The sequence below is a fragment of the Barbatula barbatula genome (assembly GCF_947034865.1).
Source record: "Barbatula barbatula genome assembly, chromosome: 5".
Classification (NCBI taxonomy): domain Eukaryota; kingdom Metazoa; phylum Chordata; class Actinopteri; order Cypriniformes; family Nemacheilidae; genus Barbatula; species Barbatula barbatula.
The window spans coordinates 18,051,423-18,069,372 of NC_136769.1; the positions used below are offsets into that span (position 1 = coordinate 18,051,423).

Genomic DNA, 17,950 nt, shown 5'->3' on the forward strand with positions numbered 1-17,950 from the left:
TTCTTTTGTGTTCTGCAGAAGAAAGAAAGGGCGAGTAAATGATGACAGCATTTACATTTTTGGCTGAACTATCCCTTAAAAAACAATTGACCAAAATCTCAAATTGGCAAATTTTCCTTTGGTGACATCAGTTTGACAGTTTGGGCAGAACATCCATTTCTAAATGAAACGCCTACTTTTTTACATCCAATCAAATCGCAATGAAAAAAACACAATCCACACCCTCTATTTTTCTCATTCGATATTCTGTTGCACTCTGAAATCCGCCAAAATACTTAACTCGATCGAACTTGCTGTTCACAGGGACATTAAGGTCAGCAACACGCTTTCGTATCTAACCGCTGTTGCTGTTTTTGCCAGAAACATAAAACATTTCTGAAGAAACCGTGCGTGCTCCAGACGCCAAGGGCATGTAAATATTTAGATAGGCCATGAGTCACCCCCACCCAGTTGCTCTTTCATTCCTCCTTCATCTTTTTGCTCTCTTCTCTCTCTTTTTCAAGTACTCAAGCACTTCATCTTCTTCAGAGCTCTGATCTGTGGCTCACGTTGCAAGCTCTTTCTTTTGCTGCGAGAGGAACTCTGTTAGCTGTGAGATAAGGAACCAGAAAAAAGAGAAGAATATAGTGCAAGCAGAGGAAGTGTTAAAGGGATGGGAAGCATCCTAAGGGACTAGCGGAGATGGGAAGCATCCTAAGGGACTAGCGGAGATGGAAAGCAGACTGATGGGCTGTAAGGAGAGAGAGATGGAGAGGAAGCGAGGCGCAGGTCGAGTGCCAGGGGCTGTGTTTGTCCTGAGGGGCCTGTAGAGAGGACAGACAGGGGTTGTTTACTGCGGAATCACATCACTCAACATCTCCACACAGAGGAGATAAAGAAACCCTACATAACCGACAAAAAGACAGATTTGATCCTAACTGGGACTTTGCTCGGGAGGACTACAAATTAGGTCTTGAAACTTTTTTCTACACAAGTTTTACCTTAACAAATGTCAGGAGGTCAAACTACCAGAGCCGATCCTCCCTACACGCAAACGATGCAAGTTGCGTAGGGCCCCTGTACCACCAGGGTGCCCCCTTGAGTACTGAATAAAAACACTATAATGTAAACAAGACACTATTTTTAGAACTTTTGATAACAACCTGAAGAAAAAGAACAAAAAGGCATGTGTTTTTGTACTATTTCAAAGTCTTATTTAGAGAGTCAAATGGTTTGACGTTGGACGTTCTATAATCATGAATTTATAGACCGTCACCAAAGTTACACACTCATTAATATACATGCTTCTTACTTCAATAGCATTTAAAGGGAATGACTTAGTCAACATATTAGCTGTACAGTGTTCATGTGGGTGTCAGCTATAATGCACACCTTTTAGTTACAGTAGTTTGATATTTATTACAATAAATCATTTATCATATGTAAATATTGTTATTTCACTACTGTATGGGTTCTGACACAAAATATACCATTATTTAAAGCTCAATAGCATTTACAGGGAATGACCACTGCAATCCACTGTATTCCTTTGCGCATGATAATATGAAATGTTTGTGTCATCACATTTGGAGAAATATCGATGTGTTTTCATATCATTTACAATGATTTTCATTTGGTTAGTAAAAGACACACTGCTTTTGCGTGTTAAAGGTTTTTTTGAGAGCTAGATGGTACCAGAGCCATGTGTTACTTTATGTAAAGGATTATTTACATGTAAATTAAAGTATGAATTTTATTTGATACTTCATTGTTCTAACTGTCAGTTTAATGTTTTTGTCTTTCAGTTTTAATTCTTTTAAGTGTGTTAATTGATGTATTATTTGTATTTCTTATAGTTTACAGTTCTATTTATCTCCTATGACAAGGGCCCAACACATAGGTTTGCATAGGGCCCCCAGTCGTCTAGGAACGGCACTGCAAACTGCATACTATATTTTATTTCCTTTACCTTTTCTTGTAGATTATTTGTAACCCTGTTGCATGATATTGGGGAATTTCTGAATGGGTGGCAGTGTTGCAAGTTACAGGGTTGATTATTTTTTTAGGTAAGGGTAGTCGTTTATCATTGCTTTGCCTTCTTGTGAAACTTTAGCTAAATTAGCCTTTGCGGCTGTGATTTTATGGTTTGGGAAGAGGTGTTGGATAGCCACAACCTAAAATATGTACGACTTTTGATATCAGGTTATAAATATATAAATGTAAATACACATGCAGTCTGTGCTGAGTGACACAAAGAAAGTCGTGCTGAGTGACATGAAAAAAGGCGAAATTCATGTCTACGGACACAAGATAATTGTGAACCTGCCTGTCAAGTTATTTTTGCATAAAATAGTTAAACATAATATCCATAAAGCTACTGACTTCAGTATTTATCATATAGAAATATTTTGATATTCTATTTATCATATAATCGGTCATTTACATCAATGAACACACGTTACCTATTTTAATCATTTCTAGGCTATAACTACTTTTATAGTCCTAATGACATAATTAGATTACATTATTTTAGCCTGAATTTCACAGACAGGGTCACAATATTAGTTTGGAATTTGGGTAGCGATAATGTGGGTAACAGGGCTGACGTTAAAAATCCATTAATTCATTTCATGTGTTTGAATCTAGCCACTTTTCACTGCAGGTTGATTTAATAGTTGTCAAATATATGTAATAGCTCTCACGATGAATCGTGATCTCACTCAGCAGCAGCACAGAGACAGGAGCTCTCTATACCCAGAGGCTGAAACTACTGTGGGTTCTGCAGTTAGGGGCATGAGACGATCTGAAATGCCTCATGCGCTGCGTGTGGGAAGAGGGCTTTTAGTATTTTGTCTGCGAGAGCGAGGGAGTGAGGGGGAGGACGAGTGACTGACAGCGAAAGAGAGAGACTGAAGTCTTGGCAGGCGCCATGTTCTGACGCTTCGCTCTGAAGTGTAGGCTTTGGTTTGAGGTTTCGCTGGTGCAGCGCACCCATAATTCCTAGGATGACTCAGAGAAGGTTGGAACCAGAGCTGAGGCTGTGGGAACCATGCGACATCCCTGTCAATATGCCCATGAGCCCAGCAACACCCGACCACACCCGCAGCTCCACGGGCAGCCGCTTTGTCAGATGAGTCAGGTTTAGTGGCAGCGAATAGGTGATGTGGATTCTGACCTCTGGTCACAAGATTGTTAATGGATGTGTATCTGACAAAGATTATACGTGCTCTTTACTCCCCTTACTGCTTGTTTATATTCTTTTATGACGCAATCTGCCGGCCAGATTTGGTGGCGTTATGTATCTTGTTTATTACCGCCGGGTGGCCTGCAATCGGCTTCATGCTCACTTTCAGCTCTGCGGTCATTAGGCTCTCCGGATGACTAGTCTTCATTCTTTATCACAGAGCCGTGATAACTAAACAAATACAGTCTGTATTATAACCCCAGATGGGGTCACACACTGTATCTGGTACTTTTCCACTATTCACATGTTTAATGCCAAAACTGTATGGTTTAGCCCTTCCGCACATGTCAGTGTGCAGTGTTAAAGCTTAAAGGAATAGTCCTAAACTTAAGATAAAAGATAAATCATCTTTGAAGAGTCTTCATGTAGAATGTTTTGTCTTATTGTAGATGGGAATCAAACTTTGAAATCATCAAATTTGTTCAAATGATGCTTTACATTATGCTATTAAAAGTATATTAAAATATGCTTTGTTCACAGACTTTTCACTTTTAATGTAAAAATAATAACAATTCTACAGAATTTTGTCACTTATTTTTCAAATGACATCAAATTATATGAAAAATGTATAATTTTACGTTACACTGTTGTTTACGGTATTTTAGTGGCGCCCCAGCTGGCAGAAATACACTTTTATGGGATGTTTTTTAAATACGGTAAAAAGTCATCAAACTACTTTCATTTAATGTATTTTACTGGCAGCTGTCGGAATTTTTTTTTTTTACTGGATTTCTCTTAAAGTGTATCTTTACTCTATGTATGGAAAATATAGATATTAAGACTATTTTCAAAGTGTTCTTTTCACAGTTTTTAGTTTGCCCTTTTCTGAGATTAAAAGATGTCCATGTATGAAAGAGATTTAGCAAACTCTACTTTTATGTTTGAGAGAAAAATAACAATCCGAGGGTGAGCAATGACATAATTAAAATGTTAAGTCTAACTATTCCTTTAAACCCCAAAGCACCCATAGAATGTAAATTGGGAACTGGCGGCTGAGGATTCTTCTGTGATTAGACTGGTTGATTTTTTTATTGGCTGTTCATGGAGACACAGTGTTCATCATCTCTTTAGTCATCCAGAGAGCATTTTTCTCTAACTACTAAGAGGCAATCACGATTGTTTGTGTTGCACATCTTTATTTGTGCTTTGTAGGCCTAATCCCGGAAATCGAAACTAAATCTGTTTAAACTAAATAACAAGGCATGCTTTTTTACTTTCTCTCTTTCCTCTCTCTCCGCAGCTATGATGGGGAGAATGGGCCCTCTCCTGGCCGCAGCCCTATGGATTTGCAGGCGAGTCCGGGGCTGGTGGTCCATCCCTCATTTCCTCAGAGCCAGAGGAGGGAATCTTTTCTGTACCGTTCCGACTCTGACTATGACATGTCCCCTAAGACCATGTCCCGAAATTCCTCAGTCAACAGCGAGGGGTAAGCCGTCTCCCTCAGTCCCCTTTACTGTTTAACGTCTTAACTCTTCACTTCTTAAAAGCCTTAAAGAAAGCCTTTTATCCTCAAACTCCCTTGCAGAATTAAGCACATCAACTAAATCCCTCTTTACGCATCTCAATATAATACTGTTACACTCTCAGAAACCCAATAGTGACCTCACACCTGCACGGCTGATTGATTGCCTGACCTAGTAAATAAAGTCAATATTACCAAAGCAATGTTTTTTTTTAAACTTTCTATTTATTGCTTTCTCTTTCTTTCTGAAGTCATGCTGAAGATCTCATAGTCACCCCCTTTGCTCAGGTAAGCCCCTCTGTTTTGACTGGCAAACAGTATATAATGAGGGCTTATTGTGTGTCATGACTTGCATAGGTGGAGTTGACCTGCTCTCTCTCTCTCTCTCTCTCTCTCTCTCTCTCTCTCTCTCTCTCTCTCTCTCTCTCTCTCTCTCTCTCTCTCTCTCTCTCTTCCTCCTCCTCCACCCAGGTGTTGGCTAGTCTACGAACTGTCAGAAGCAACTTCACCATTCTCGCCAATGTCACGACTCCCACAACAAACAAGTCAGTTCACTTCCTCCAGCTTCAGTGCAACTGTTTCTTTTTCTGTAAGGTTTTTACATTTGCAAGTCGTCATGATAAATACCATGTTATTTCAACACATTTCTTCGATGATGTTGGGTACTTATTCGTTTATCAATTAGGACTCAATCTGTAATGATTTTTAAATCTCCCAATCCTTCCCCACCACAAACGTTTTCATTTTTAGAAATGTAAATGTTCTTTATTTATGCAATATATAAATTTGTATTTTTTTGTGAAGTAAATTAATGAACCCTTTCACACATCACTACTGTGGACAGCTACAGTAAAAAGTGCTCTCAAACAAATCAAGCTGAACAATCAAATAAGCTGAAAATATGCATAACACAAATAAAAACTCCTGGCAGTTCATGCATGACTAAATTACAGTGATATTTCACCCGAAATTGACAATTCTGTCATCATTTACTCCCACACTTGTCTTTCCAAACCGGTTTAATCTTCTGCAGAACATTCTTGAAAATATCTTCTTTCACACAGGTTTGAAATGACAAGAGGGTAAGCAAATGATGACAGAATTTGCATTTTTGGGTGAACTATCCGTGTCATTTTCTCACAAAGCTCCCCCGCCATCACATCCACAATCACTCTACAATGAAACATATATTAAAAAACATGCATATTTATCTTATGTCACTAGGATTTATTCATGTGAACATCAGCATTCACGCCAGAAGAGGGCGACCTCCACCACTTCTTCTGATGCAATTCTCTTTTTGTCCACAGGAGGTCACCAGTGACAAGCCAACCCACTGTTCCCCCAGCAACCCTCTCAGGTATGTTTACTGTAGGCTAGTGTGACCTAGTCATTGGTGAGCTTTCTATCTCCCACACAGCGTCTCTCACATTCATGCACACACTTCCTGTTGTAGGCCCCGTTGCCAGTGAAATGCATGACAGCATCAGAAATAGTGGAGCCGTATGGACGGAATGCTTTCTAGATTCCTGAAGCAGCCACAAATGCCACTTGGCAGCTAGAAAAGTAAACTCTGAAGCATATCAACTGAAAAATAGTTCAACCTGCTTCATGATAAAATAAAGCTGATACATTAATCTTGAAAAATGTCCAGTTTATTATATAGACCTTAAGTTAGAAAGCAGCCTGCTCACACGCTTTAAAGATCCATAGGTACTGGACCATATGTTTACATTTGGGATCCAGATTGTTCAATGCAAAATTGATCTCGCATCCAGATGTTCTTACATCTCATGTGATTTATATTGAATTTCTCAGTTGCAAAGTCACTATCATACATCCTTATGGTACTTAAATTAGACCCATCGGTGTAACTCCTGTCACAGTTCATAAATGTGACCGTCTCAATCTTAGCTCGTGCTCGTGTTTATTTTGGGTTTTAAAAAATGATTCAGTCTTGCAATGGGAAAAAAATCCATTATGCATGAGGCATTTGATCTCTCCATATGAAGCTCTTGAAATATTCATGCTTGGAAGTTTCCCTCTCAAGACATCACTCAGGCAGTTGCTTGTGTCCTCCTGCCAGTGAAGCACATCCCCACTGTTCACAATGAAAGTTCACACTGCACCCCGTAGTGAGTGTTAGATCAGCTGTATGTGATGAGATGCTGATGGCTGTGTCTCTTGTCCCGTGTAGATGAGACATACCAGCAGCTGGCCCGGGAGACTCTGGAGGAACTCGACTGGTGTTTGGACCAGCTGGAGACCATTCAGACCCACCGCTCTGTTAGCGATATGGCCTCCAACAAGGTGTTTCTTGAATCACTTATGCATCTGTGCTGCCTGCTTCTTTCTAGGAGTTTTCACTGTCTTTGGTCCTGTTTGCACCTGATATTAACCTATTTTGGCCCAACACTTCTTCAGCAAATCATGAACATGTATTTTAAACCCTATACAGTCAGATTGAAAAAAAAGGAAACTTAAAAAAGTTAACACAATTGTGGAAAACTATAGTGAAAATCACTTTACAGGTTGCTCACTGAAGAATAAGACCCAAAGGAAAACAGCAAACAATGTATTAACTTAAATATCTTATTATTTTTTTATAAATTATTTATTCATTATTTTAACACTTTAAATTTCAGATTTATTTCGCCATTTTGCATTGTCACAAGTCAGCTTTACAGTAAATACATATTTAAACAAATAGTAGCAACAAAAGAAAGGTAAGATATTAAATATATAATATATAGAATTAATGCTATTATATATATAGGCTACAGTATATTTTAAATATAACTTACGTTGACGAAACTATAAGAACAATATTTGTGAAGCTTAAATACAATCAGCTAACACGAGGCTATAAACAGACTACAGTATCGTCACCACCACCAAACTCTTCAAGCTTTATTACATGTTCCCCTCCCTGGCAAGTGATAACTCCGTGAATGAATCCCCAACAAAGTTTTTAGAGATTTGTGCCCATGTTGCATTATCTCTTAGATTTATATGCGCGACGATGTCTAATGTCCCCGCCAAAGGAAGTAGTTGCTTTTAGCAACTTGTTAGCAACCGGCGTTTAAGGACACAATAAAGCTTAAAACATTTAAAAGGTCTTGTAAAAGTGACGCTCTCAGACAAAAGGTTGGACCCGGGGATGACTTTCAATGGATCGCAGCGAGGAGCTGCTCTGCCACTCACGACACCCTGGCCCAGAATCAGGTCGTCTACGAGCCATTTGTCACCTGGTCTCTCTCAAACTTATGGGCATAACGGCTGTATCTTATGTCATGTATTAAAACGTTAAAATTTTTTGAGGTTTTGTTAGCCACAGACCTTATTTCAGACAATTTACCAAAGACCCATTCAAATAACCCATAGACCTTGGAGCGATGGAACCGCAAGTGCTTAAATGCTAACTCGCTTCCGGGTTTGTATACAAAAATACATAATCTCTGAGGTACTCTATGAGTGTAAAGTTTTTTCCAAAGCAACTTATAAAGTTAAATGTTTATTCAAAACTCAGGAAAACCTGTTTCCCAGTTGTGACCATGGATGTTAATGTGTCCTAACTATATTAGTGCTAAAAATGCATTTCCATTGTAAACACTGAATTGACTGATTATCTGAAACATTAAGTTACACTTGATACAGGTACTGAGAATTCTGCTATAAACATTACATTTGGAGTTATCAGAACAAAACAATTTTTGGACTTTATATGCAGGACCATAATGATGCAGCAAGTGATATATTCAGTTATAAAATCAGAGGTATTTTTACCCTAATCCAAACAAAAGTGTAAATGTGTCTGACCTGACCCCCCAAGAAAGATTCTAATATCAGGTGCAAACTATATGTTCAAGCAGTCTGCATTGAAGATGCACATACACTATACATACTATCACTCCAATATAAAATCCAAAAAGAAGAGACTTTGCCAATGAGAGGATTTGCTTTTGTCTGTGGTCCACAGTTTGTAAATATCCTTGAACGCATTTTGTTTGCCAGTATGTCAAGTGACATTTATTTTTCTATTTAATAATCATGTATAAGGATTATATATGTGCTGCAGTGGTTTGTGAGGTGTAGAAGAGAGAACAGGGTTGAGTGAGCAAGAAAAGGATGGGGACGGCATAAAATAGAGAAGGGGGGGGTGTGGTTGTGAGGTTTGGTCCTGATGCCAGTGTTTCTGCTGTAACCTTGGTTGCTATCGAGCAGTAGCAAGGTCTAGCCTGCCGGTTTTTAACCATTGGCTCTTCGCTGTGGCCATAAAGCATGTGATTTAAACACTGGCCAATGAAAAATCGGTTGTCCCCTTCCATAGCATCTCCATTTAAAGAAACAGTATCATTTTCTTTACCCTGTAAGTGAATCCAGTGGATGCGTATTTCTGTATGCTTGTTTCCCACTCATGCTTTTGTTTCAGTGCGTGTGTAATAAGAAGTGTCTCTGTGGAGACTGTGTGTCTGTGTTCATCCACGTGTGAATAGAAGGCAGGGGTGCTTGCTTGTATGCTGAGACAGATGACACACATCAACACACACACACCCTTATGCACACACAAACGCGTTCATATTGAGATTAGCGTTGATGCACAAAGCCTATATTCCCTCCCCTCCTTGTTCCCAGACTATTACATAGACACACACATATATACACACACACACACACAGACGGTTCTAAATTTTTCTACCCTCGTACATGCCGTCTGCTGCACATGCGCATTCAGAGATCGCGTACACGCACACAAGCACACACACCCAAGCACGCGCCTCCTGCCACAGCATCTGATTAGCTTGCGAGAACTGTCTACAGCATCCAGGGAGCAAAAGGCAGAGCATCGGCCGAACCGCATCGCCGCATCTGTGTGTGGATTAAACTGCAGGGCTGCAGAAGAGAGCCGTGTTGCACTGACAGGACCAGTATTGTGTTCCCTGGACTGTGCGCTCCGAACACAACTCGCTGGGAATGCTGGGCCCCGGTCCTCTGTGGTGGGGGAGGGGCGTCGTCGCAAAGATACAGAGCAAGAGGATGTTTTTCCAGACCACCGCTCTTTTGTAGTTTGACTTGTGGCCACGGGTCGACTCTCATTGGCATTTCTGTCTGTTCATCACTGTCTGTTCCTCCTGCTGTTACTTGTCTGACTGTTGTTGTTGTCGTCCTCTTCCTGTCATCCCTCCGTTTCTGTCACTCTGCTAGCTGTCTGCCTCCATCTTCCCTCCTGGGGTTTGTATGTGTCCTCGTTCCCACCGCATCCTTTTCGTGCCCTTCAGACTCTTACTCTCCATCTTTGTCCGTCATACCTCTCGCCGCTTTCCGGGTCAGCTGCTGGGATAAGATGTAGTCCCTACGGCCTGTGGATTTGGGCGGCTCCTGGCGGGCCGTTCACAGGAGACACTCACAAGCAGATCGCCGTGGACCCCACTGGGTGGTTTTCAGGAGGGCCAGGTTCTGGATCGGCTCGCTGCATGTAGAGAGACAGCTTTCGCGAGCGCTAGACGCTAGACTTCCACCCCGCTTGCTCCCCTCCTTTCAGGGGCAGCCGCCACTCTGGAGCACCCCGGCCTCCTAGGCTGCGGCCTCTCTGCCCACACCCTGACCACACCCACATGCCGCTGGGGCGCCCGCCGTGCTTCTGCCCCTGTGCACTTTCGCGCAACTTGCCTTTGCCAACGGCCTGCGCCATCCGTCACCCTCAGCATGGGTGTCGTGGAGGCCATTGAACCTTTGCCTTCATCTTGCCCCTCACCTGTGCCCGGAGGCTTCCGGCTGGCCCACTCTTCCAGCTACAGCACCCTGCAGGGGAGGGATGGGTCAGAGCTGGAGCTCGGGGCAGCCGCTGATGGAGTGCTGGACGAGGGTAGTCAGGCCACTGAACGTAGGACCCCCTTCATGGATCTGTTCTGTGAAACCTGCTCCAAACCTTGGCTCATTGGCTGGTGGGACCAGGTAGGGCCCGCATGAAAAGGTCACTTGATCTCTATTTCCAAAATGTAAATAGGAAGGCTGTGTGCTCTGCATGATGATGATATGGAGAACTAGGACAGAAAAAAAGAGTTAAGTGAGCTGTAATTGTTTTGAGTCGGAATTGTGGTGAAGTGTTGTTTTACACCTTAGCTTTGAACTTTTTTTCTTTGACTTTGACAGGCAGGGAGAAAATGGTGCCGCTGTTGCACATATCTTATGTTGTCTCAGTGTGGAAGGATGGTGAACATGTGGCCCAGTGGGCTTGTGTCAAAAGACGCCTTTCTCTTTCCTCCACACCTGTCCCCTCTATCCTTAGCTTCTGCACTGTCTCGTACTACCCTGGAAACAGGCTCCGTCTGGCTATTGAGTGCTAGTGCAGGGCCAGTTTTTGTCTTGCTTTAAGTTCCTGAACATATGTGCGGTTGTTTGACATTGATGTTAATATGTGTCCTGTATCCACCTTGTTTTTGCCGTAAATGTGGGTGCCGGCATCTTTGAGCTGTTTGTGTTTAGACTTCCGGTGAGCCACTATAACTAATGACAGACGTATTGCAAGTGAGACGAGTGTGCTGTTTTGACTGGCTAGTTAATATTTATCATGGAACCCAAAGATACAAGCCTAATGTGTGCAGTTAGAGGTTCCAATTATACCCGGTACAAAGGAAAAAAATCTACAAAACATTTGTTTTGACCTAAATCCCTGCACCAGAGCTGAATCTGGATGTCGCACACTCTATGATCTGCATCCATTATTTTAGCCTACTGGATGCCCTCTCTCCTTGACTGTTTCTTGACTACAATAACTAATAAACATCGTTTAAAGGCAGGCATTTATGGCGAGAGTGACACTAAATGTTGAAAAATATTATTATTATAGAGTATATATAAACAATCCACATTTAGCAAAACCAAATAAACAGTATGCAAATAGTGGTATAATAATATTAGCAGCAGGCAAAAATTTGTTGTTAGCATTATAAGTGCAGTTTAAAACTCAACAGGCTAAAGCAAAACTTCCTGCCAGCGAATCACAGCTGCATGACTAACAGTTACAGGACTTGCCTTGTCATTACATTACATTTTCATTCATTTGGCAGATGCTTTTATCCAAAGCACATTTAACATTTTGTCAAGAAGCTAAACAGTACTGATAGCCTAGTTTACCATATGAGGATTAAAGCTGAAGTAGTAGACATAAAAGCATACAGTTATTGGTTAGTTTGTTTTGAGTTGATTTTTAGAAAGTTGCGATGGATGCTGCAGCTCGGTGGAGACCTGCAATACAAAAGCAACCAACCGTCTCCGTTCTTCCGTTATTAGCTGTAAGGATCCAGGAATGTTTTGCTCCACTTTGACTGTGATTCCCATCTGCTTTTATAAACACGAATTTGTGGTCTGTCATGTACAAATTTCAACCGACTTTCCACTGTGCATGTAACACTGGTAACTTGCATCTCTGTGTTTTTATAGCTTCAAAGACCCATCAACTCAAACAAATACGAAATAATTGAATATATCTTCATATGATATTTCAGGCCACTTCATCCTCCCAGTGTGTAATACATCACGGTTGCGAAAAATATTCACCAGAGCTGTTTCAATAGTGTTTTGAGTGTGCTCCCGCGGCACCGCTTCCAATGTTTTCCACCAGCTGGCTAATAAAACGGAAGTCTCGAGACAAAAAGGAAGTACGTCACATCATTGACTTCCGGGTTAAAAAACAAGTTGGATAATTCCAGTCAGTAATGACAAGGCTTAAGTTTAGGCAGTGGTGATAGCATTCCTTCTGTGGTTTCAGGGAACTGTGATGTGTGCACACATTTCCTTAAAGTGAAGTGCTGAATGATAGATGTGGGTATCTGTGTTGCTTGAAGGAATTGTTCACCCAAAAATTGAAATGTTTTCATCATTTATTCACCCTCATGTCATTCCAAACCTGTATGACTTTTTTCTTCAAAAGAAGATATTTTGATGAATGTTGGGAATCAAAACAACACTGGCCTCCATTGACTTCCATTGTATAGCAGAAAACCACTGAGACATTTTTCAAAATATCTTCTTTTGTGTTCCACTGAAGAAAGAGTCACATGCAGGTTTTGTACGAAATGAGGGCAATCAAGTTACTTTTGCACGAACTATCCCTTTAATGTGTGCAGTAGTACAACATTTAGTTTTAGCAAATTCAAGATACATTACAGTATTATTTATTAAAAATATTACATTCATTAAGGTATTTATAACATATTCAATGCTACAATTAGTATGATATAAAGTTGCCTATAAAATGAATCATTTCAATGTAAATGAATGTGATGCTCCTGCCATTTTTGATGGACACATCCAGCTTGCTCAGTCTTAGTAAATAAAGGAAATGGATAGTATCGTGGTCTCCTAGTAACACATATTTGTATTAATTTTTTCCTCACAATGTCTGGCAGAAGCCTGGTCCTCTAGAGGATTAATGCTCCAAACAGTTGGCACCCTGTGAACGTTTTACTAATGACTCAGCACAGTACGGACAGAGACATGGTACAGTGTGTAACACACACATGCAAAGGAGGAGAATTATGTAAATGAAGCTTTATATAAACTCCAAACTTGATTGTGGAACAGAGACAGACCCTTGTTTGTAAATTCAGTGTGGAGATTAATATGCCACAGAAGATATCTGCATTAGTACTATCATATGATACATTTTGTCTACTTGTTACATTGGCATTAAAACATGCTGATCTTTGCATCTTATCTGTGTGATATGCATGTCTACGTAATATAAGAAAAAGACGCAACATTATGTAGCAGCAGAATAAAAAGGGAACACGAAGGAAAGCAAGAGAGACAATGCAGGCGTACAGAGACACATAAAGATAGAATGGAGGAGAGATGGAGAGTGATACAGAGAGTGTTGACCTTGGAGGAGGTCACAGACAGACACCTGCCTACTCTCTCAGATTGGCACCCAACCCATCGCCTCGCTCCCATCGTGCTGCAGGAGGGACTGTGAGGAGGCAGTTGCTAAGGAAACCTGCTGGTTTCCATGGAGATTGTAACGTGTGAAGGACCAGTCAGTGGGACAAACCAGGGGTCTTGGTGGCGTCGTGCTGAGTGCTTGTGTGATTTGCCTTATATGCTGAAGTTGCACAATTTTATTCACTCGTGGCATATATTTGATGCATCTTGTGTTTTTATTACAATCTCCTTTTAATTAAAGCAACGTTTTGTGGCTCAGTGGTTAGAGCATGGCGCTGGAAACGCCAAGGTCATGGGTCTGATCCCAGGGGATTGCACATAGTCAGAAACAAATGTATAATACAATGCAATGTAAGTCGTTTTGGGTAAAAGCGTCTTCCAAATGTAAATATACAGGTTTTTCCTCTAAACACACAATGATACGGATTCTGGCATTTGGTTTATTTGAATGTCATGCAGAAATTTAGTGATATTAAAGTAAACATGTTAATACAAATGAGGGAAAGGTTTACAACGATATATTCATCATGCACCCAGGTGAAAACATTTAACAGCTCTGGTTATCGTGAATTTTTGCACAAACATGTTAACACGTAGATCAAAATGTGTGTATTCCTTTTCATAAACAGCGTATTTGCAAAAACACTCATTGCTCTCTTTTTTCCCCTGTCTGTCTCAATCTTTCCATTTCTGATCTCTAGTTTAAGAGGATGTTAAACAGGGAACTGTCTCATCTATCTGAGATGAGTCGCTCTGGGAATCAGGTGTCTGAATACATCTCCACTACTTTCCTAGGTAAGTGAACATGCATTTCTATTTTCAGAAGTTACAGAGATGCAGTAGTTTCACCTCTCCATTATATTTAACTGGTTTAAATGAGCCGTCATCTGTTGATGTTCACATCTCTGTTGTCTTCAAGACAAGCAGAACGAGGTGGAGATTCCATCCCCTACAGAGCGGGAGCGAGAGAAACCGATGTCTCACATCAGTGGTGTCAAGAAGCTCACACACAGCTCCAGCCTAACCAGTGCTGCTCTGCCACGCTTCGGGGTCAAGACCGAGCAGGAAGACGATCTGGCAAGGGTACGGCCTATAAACACAACTTACTTCAAAAGTATTTATAATGACCTAGAAAATGCTGTACACATACAGTACAATCCGCAGTCTGCTGATGACAAAATAAAAAGGTCACTGTGCCCACATTAACAAAATATTTTCCCAGCATCCCCTCGCCCACCATAACAGATTATTTACGTCAGAAATGGCAGTGTGTGGAATTAGTTTTTATAATTAAATCATTGTATCTTTAAAGGAGCTGAATGACTTAAACAAGTGGGGCCTTAATATCTTCCATGTGGCAGAGTTCTCCAATAACAGACCTCTGAGTTGCATCATGTTTGCCATCTTCCAGGTATGTTGTCTCTTGCTTTTGCTATAAATGTTGCTGTGTTTTTGAGAAACAACAAATGCAATCAGTGGGGTTTTGCATAAAGAATGGACAGGGTGTTTTATATACTGTACATAAAGGTGCCTAAGAAGTTTCTGTTTTTGGTGTATTGTGTATCAATCTCAATGTCGCAACATTTTCTTAATTTTAACTGTAATTTTTGCATGAATAAAGAGCATAATATAGCCCACACAGAGATCTGATCTCACCATCATTGAATCAGTCTGATGTTAAATGAAGGGACAGAAACACTGAGATAACCTACAACCATAAAAATGGTGGCAACATCTCCAAGATTCGTGTAACAATCTACCTGGAAAGCTACTAATGAAATAGTTCACCCAAAAATGAACCCCACGGCATCCCTGATGTATACGAACAAATAATATATTGATTATATTGAATGACATCATTTTAACTTCTTTTGTGGAATCCAAAATGTTGAAGCTCCCAAAAGCACATCATCTGTTATTAATGTAATCCAAACAACTCCAGTGTGTTTATAAATGTATTCTAAAGTGAAACAATAGGTGTATATGAGAAATATTATTTTGGGCTTATTCAGCAATATTAAAACCAAAACAAAGACACAGGCCTACCAGTTCTAGACATCAGAAACATTTTAAATATCATCGGTTCTTGCATACTTCATGAAGAAATATCACATGACACACAAGAACCAATGAGATTCAAAGTTCCCAATGTGTCACCATTCAGTAATATGATTCAAGCGACCGTGATTTGGTTTTAATATCACTAAATAAGTTCAAAGTATGAATTCGCTTTTGAATTACTTTAAAAAAGAATGAAAGTCACATCTGGGATGGGATTTTGAATGAATGCCACCAAAATGCCGTTAAATAATTCTTCAAAACATTTTTTACTTTTTAACTTGTTGATTTTTATAGCTTTATGTACATATTGCTACTAGTACAACAGCAAACGTCTTTGTCATTTATAATGATGTTTTGCATCATTTTATTAAACACACTGTCAATGATCTGTGATGTTGTAAAGGAACGGGATCTGATGAAGACCTTTAGTATCCCCGTGGACACATTTATCACCTATGTGATGACACTGGAAGATCATTACCATGCCAATGTGGCCTATCACAACAGCCTGCATGCCGCAGACGTCACACAGTCCACACATGTGCTGCTCTCCACACAAGCATTGGACGTGAGTACACATGTTAACTCATTCAAAAGCAAAGAGCATATGTGATATCACAGTTCACAAATGCCAAATCACCACTGAACTTCTAACATAATTATCATACAATCTGCCCAACAGGCTGTTTTCACTGATCTGGAAATCTTGGCTGCATTGTTTGCTGCTGCCATCCATGATGTGGATCATCCTGGAGTTTCCAACCAGTTCCTCATCAACACCAGTAAGTATGCTGGAACATTGTTGTATTGATTACGGAGTCCCAGTTTATTAGAAAGCAGTCTTTTGAAAATGTGGTTCAGCTTTTCAATAATGATTAGCTTTCTTGTCATGTTTTGCTAGTTTGATAAATAATGAGATTGATCAGAGGTCTATAAAGACTAAAGGCCATAGCACATCGAGTCTGAAATTTGTGTCTGAAACTTCTGCGTGTTAAAAAATGTATATGACCTCATGTTGTGTCAATCTCTTTGACACAACACTGCTTCCGATATTTTCGTTCGTCATAAAACTATTTGGACTGGGTTCGATTTTCTGCATTTTTTGCATCCGTAGCAAGGCGTTTTGACAATTACATACAAACGAGCACCAAAATAGAAACCGAACATTTCTGACTGTATGTGCAAAGACCATTTATTAAAGATGTCTTGTTTTGCTGGTTTGATAAAGCAGATGACGGATCCTGATGTTTGTCAAAACTGAGATTAAAATAGTTACTGTACATTTAATTCTATCTATTCTGTAGCATTACAAAGTGAATTGATGGAGCTTTATTGTTTTTGACCAGTTCAGACAAGCTTTTGCTGTCTGTTCTGGATATGAGGCGGTTTTAGTCTCCTCTTCACTTCAACCAAAACTGCGGCAGATCTTTACATTCGTGCTTGCTATCATTTTAAATGCTTGAACGTGATTTCATCGGCAAGATGTTAAGCAATCTACTGCCTACTGAAGAGGGTGAGCCCCTCCTAGGGTCTTTCATCTTAATTTCACCTTTGACCTGATAAGGAGTGAACCAGGGTGCTCATCCGAGAATTTTGATTAAAGAAACACAATAAATTATAGGCCATATCGGTATTGGCCGATAAATGATCATTAATTGTTATCGACCGATAATCAAATTTAGGGCGATATATTATAGCCGATAAATCATGTACAGTTTTGTCTTTCTGTCATGATCATTCACTTACTGCTATTAGCAAAACATTGTTGATTTAGGTACAGTATGTAGATACAGTACTTCTGAATGTGTAAATTATAGGAACTGAAGCATATTGTTTGAATCAGACTGCTGTCTGAATGCTTTCTGTCTTGAGACCTGTTAGACTCGTGGCTATTAAGAACATATTTCTGGGTTGCTAGGGAAGAACATCTATATTTTGTTTGTTGAATAAATCTAGACACTGTATCGGCCAATACATCGAATATCGGCTTCCAATGTGAAAGAATCATCGGTTGTCGTTATCGGCCAAAATGTACATATCAGTGCATCCCTAATTTTGAATGATAGTTCATGTCCCCTTTTGGCATACATGTCAACATTTGAGTACCAAAATCCCTGAGACCTGTGAGCATCCCACTCCATTCGTTCGCGATCACACTCCATGTCCGACTCCTTTTGGTTAGCAATGGCGGTTATGGTAATTACAGGAGTTAATCGCAGTTTCATCTCAGATGAAAAAGGAACAGTTTATAAAGGAATAAC

General features: G+C 40.2%; 1 protein-coding gene across 1 annotated transcript in view; it reads left to right on the forward strand.

The window, feature by feature from the left end:
* The window catches only part of pde4a (phosphodiesterase 4A, cAMP-specific), a 52,430-nt gene that overhangs the window by 29,944 nt on the left and 4,536 nt on the right, over positions 1-17,950 (forward strand). The window contains exons 2-11 of the mRNA XM_079456756.1: positions 4,464-4,649; positions 4,937-4,973; positions 5,157-5,230; positions 5,996-6,045; positions 6,883-6,995; positions 14,330-14,423; positions 14,548-14,711; positions 14,941-15,039; positions 16,093-16,257; positions 16,372-16,471. Coding sequence (XP_079312882.1) covers positions 4,464-4,649; positions 4,937-4,973; positions 5,157-5,230; positions 5,996-6,045; positions 6,883-6,995; positions 14,330-14,423; positions 14,548-14,711; positions 14,941-15,039; positions 16,093-16,257; positions 16,372-16,471 — 1,082 coding nt within the window. The remainder of the gene's footprint in view (positions 1-4,463; positions 4,650-4,936; positions 4,974-5,156; positions 5,231-5,995; positions 6,046-6,882; positions 6,996-14,329; positions 14,424-14,547; positions 14,712-14,940; positions 15,040-16,092; positions 16,258-16,371; positions 16,472-17,950) is intronic.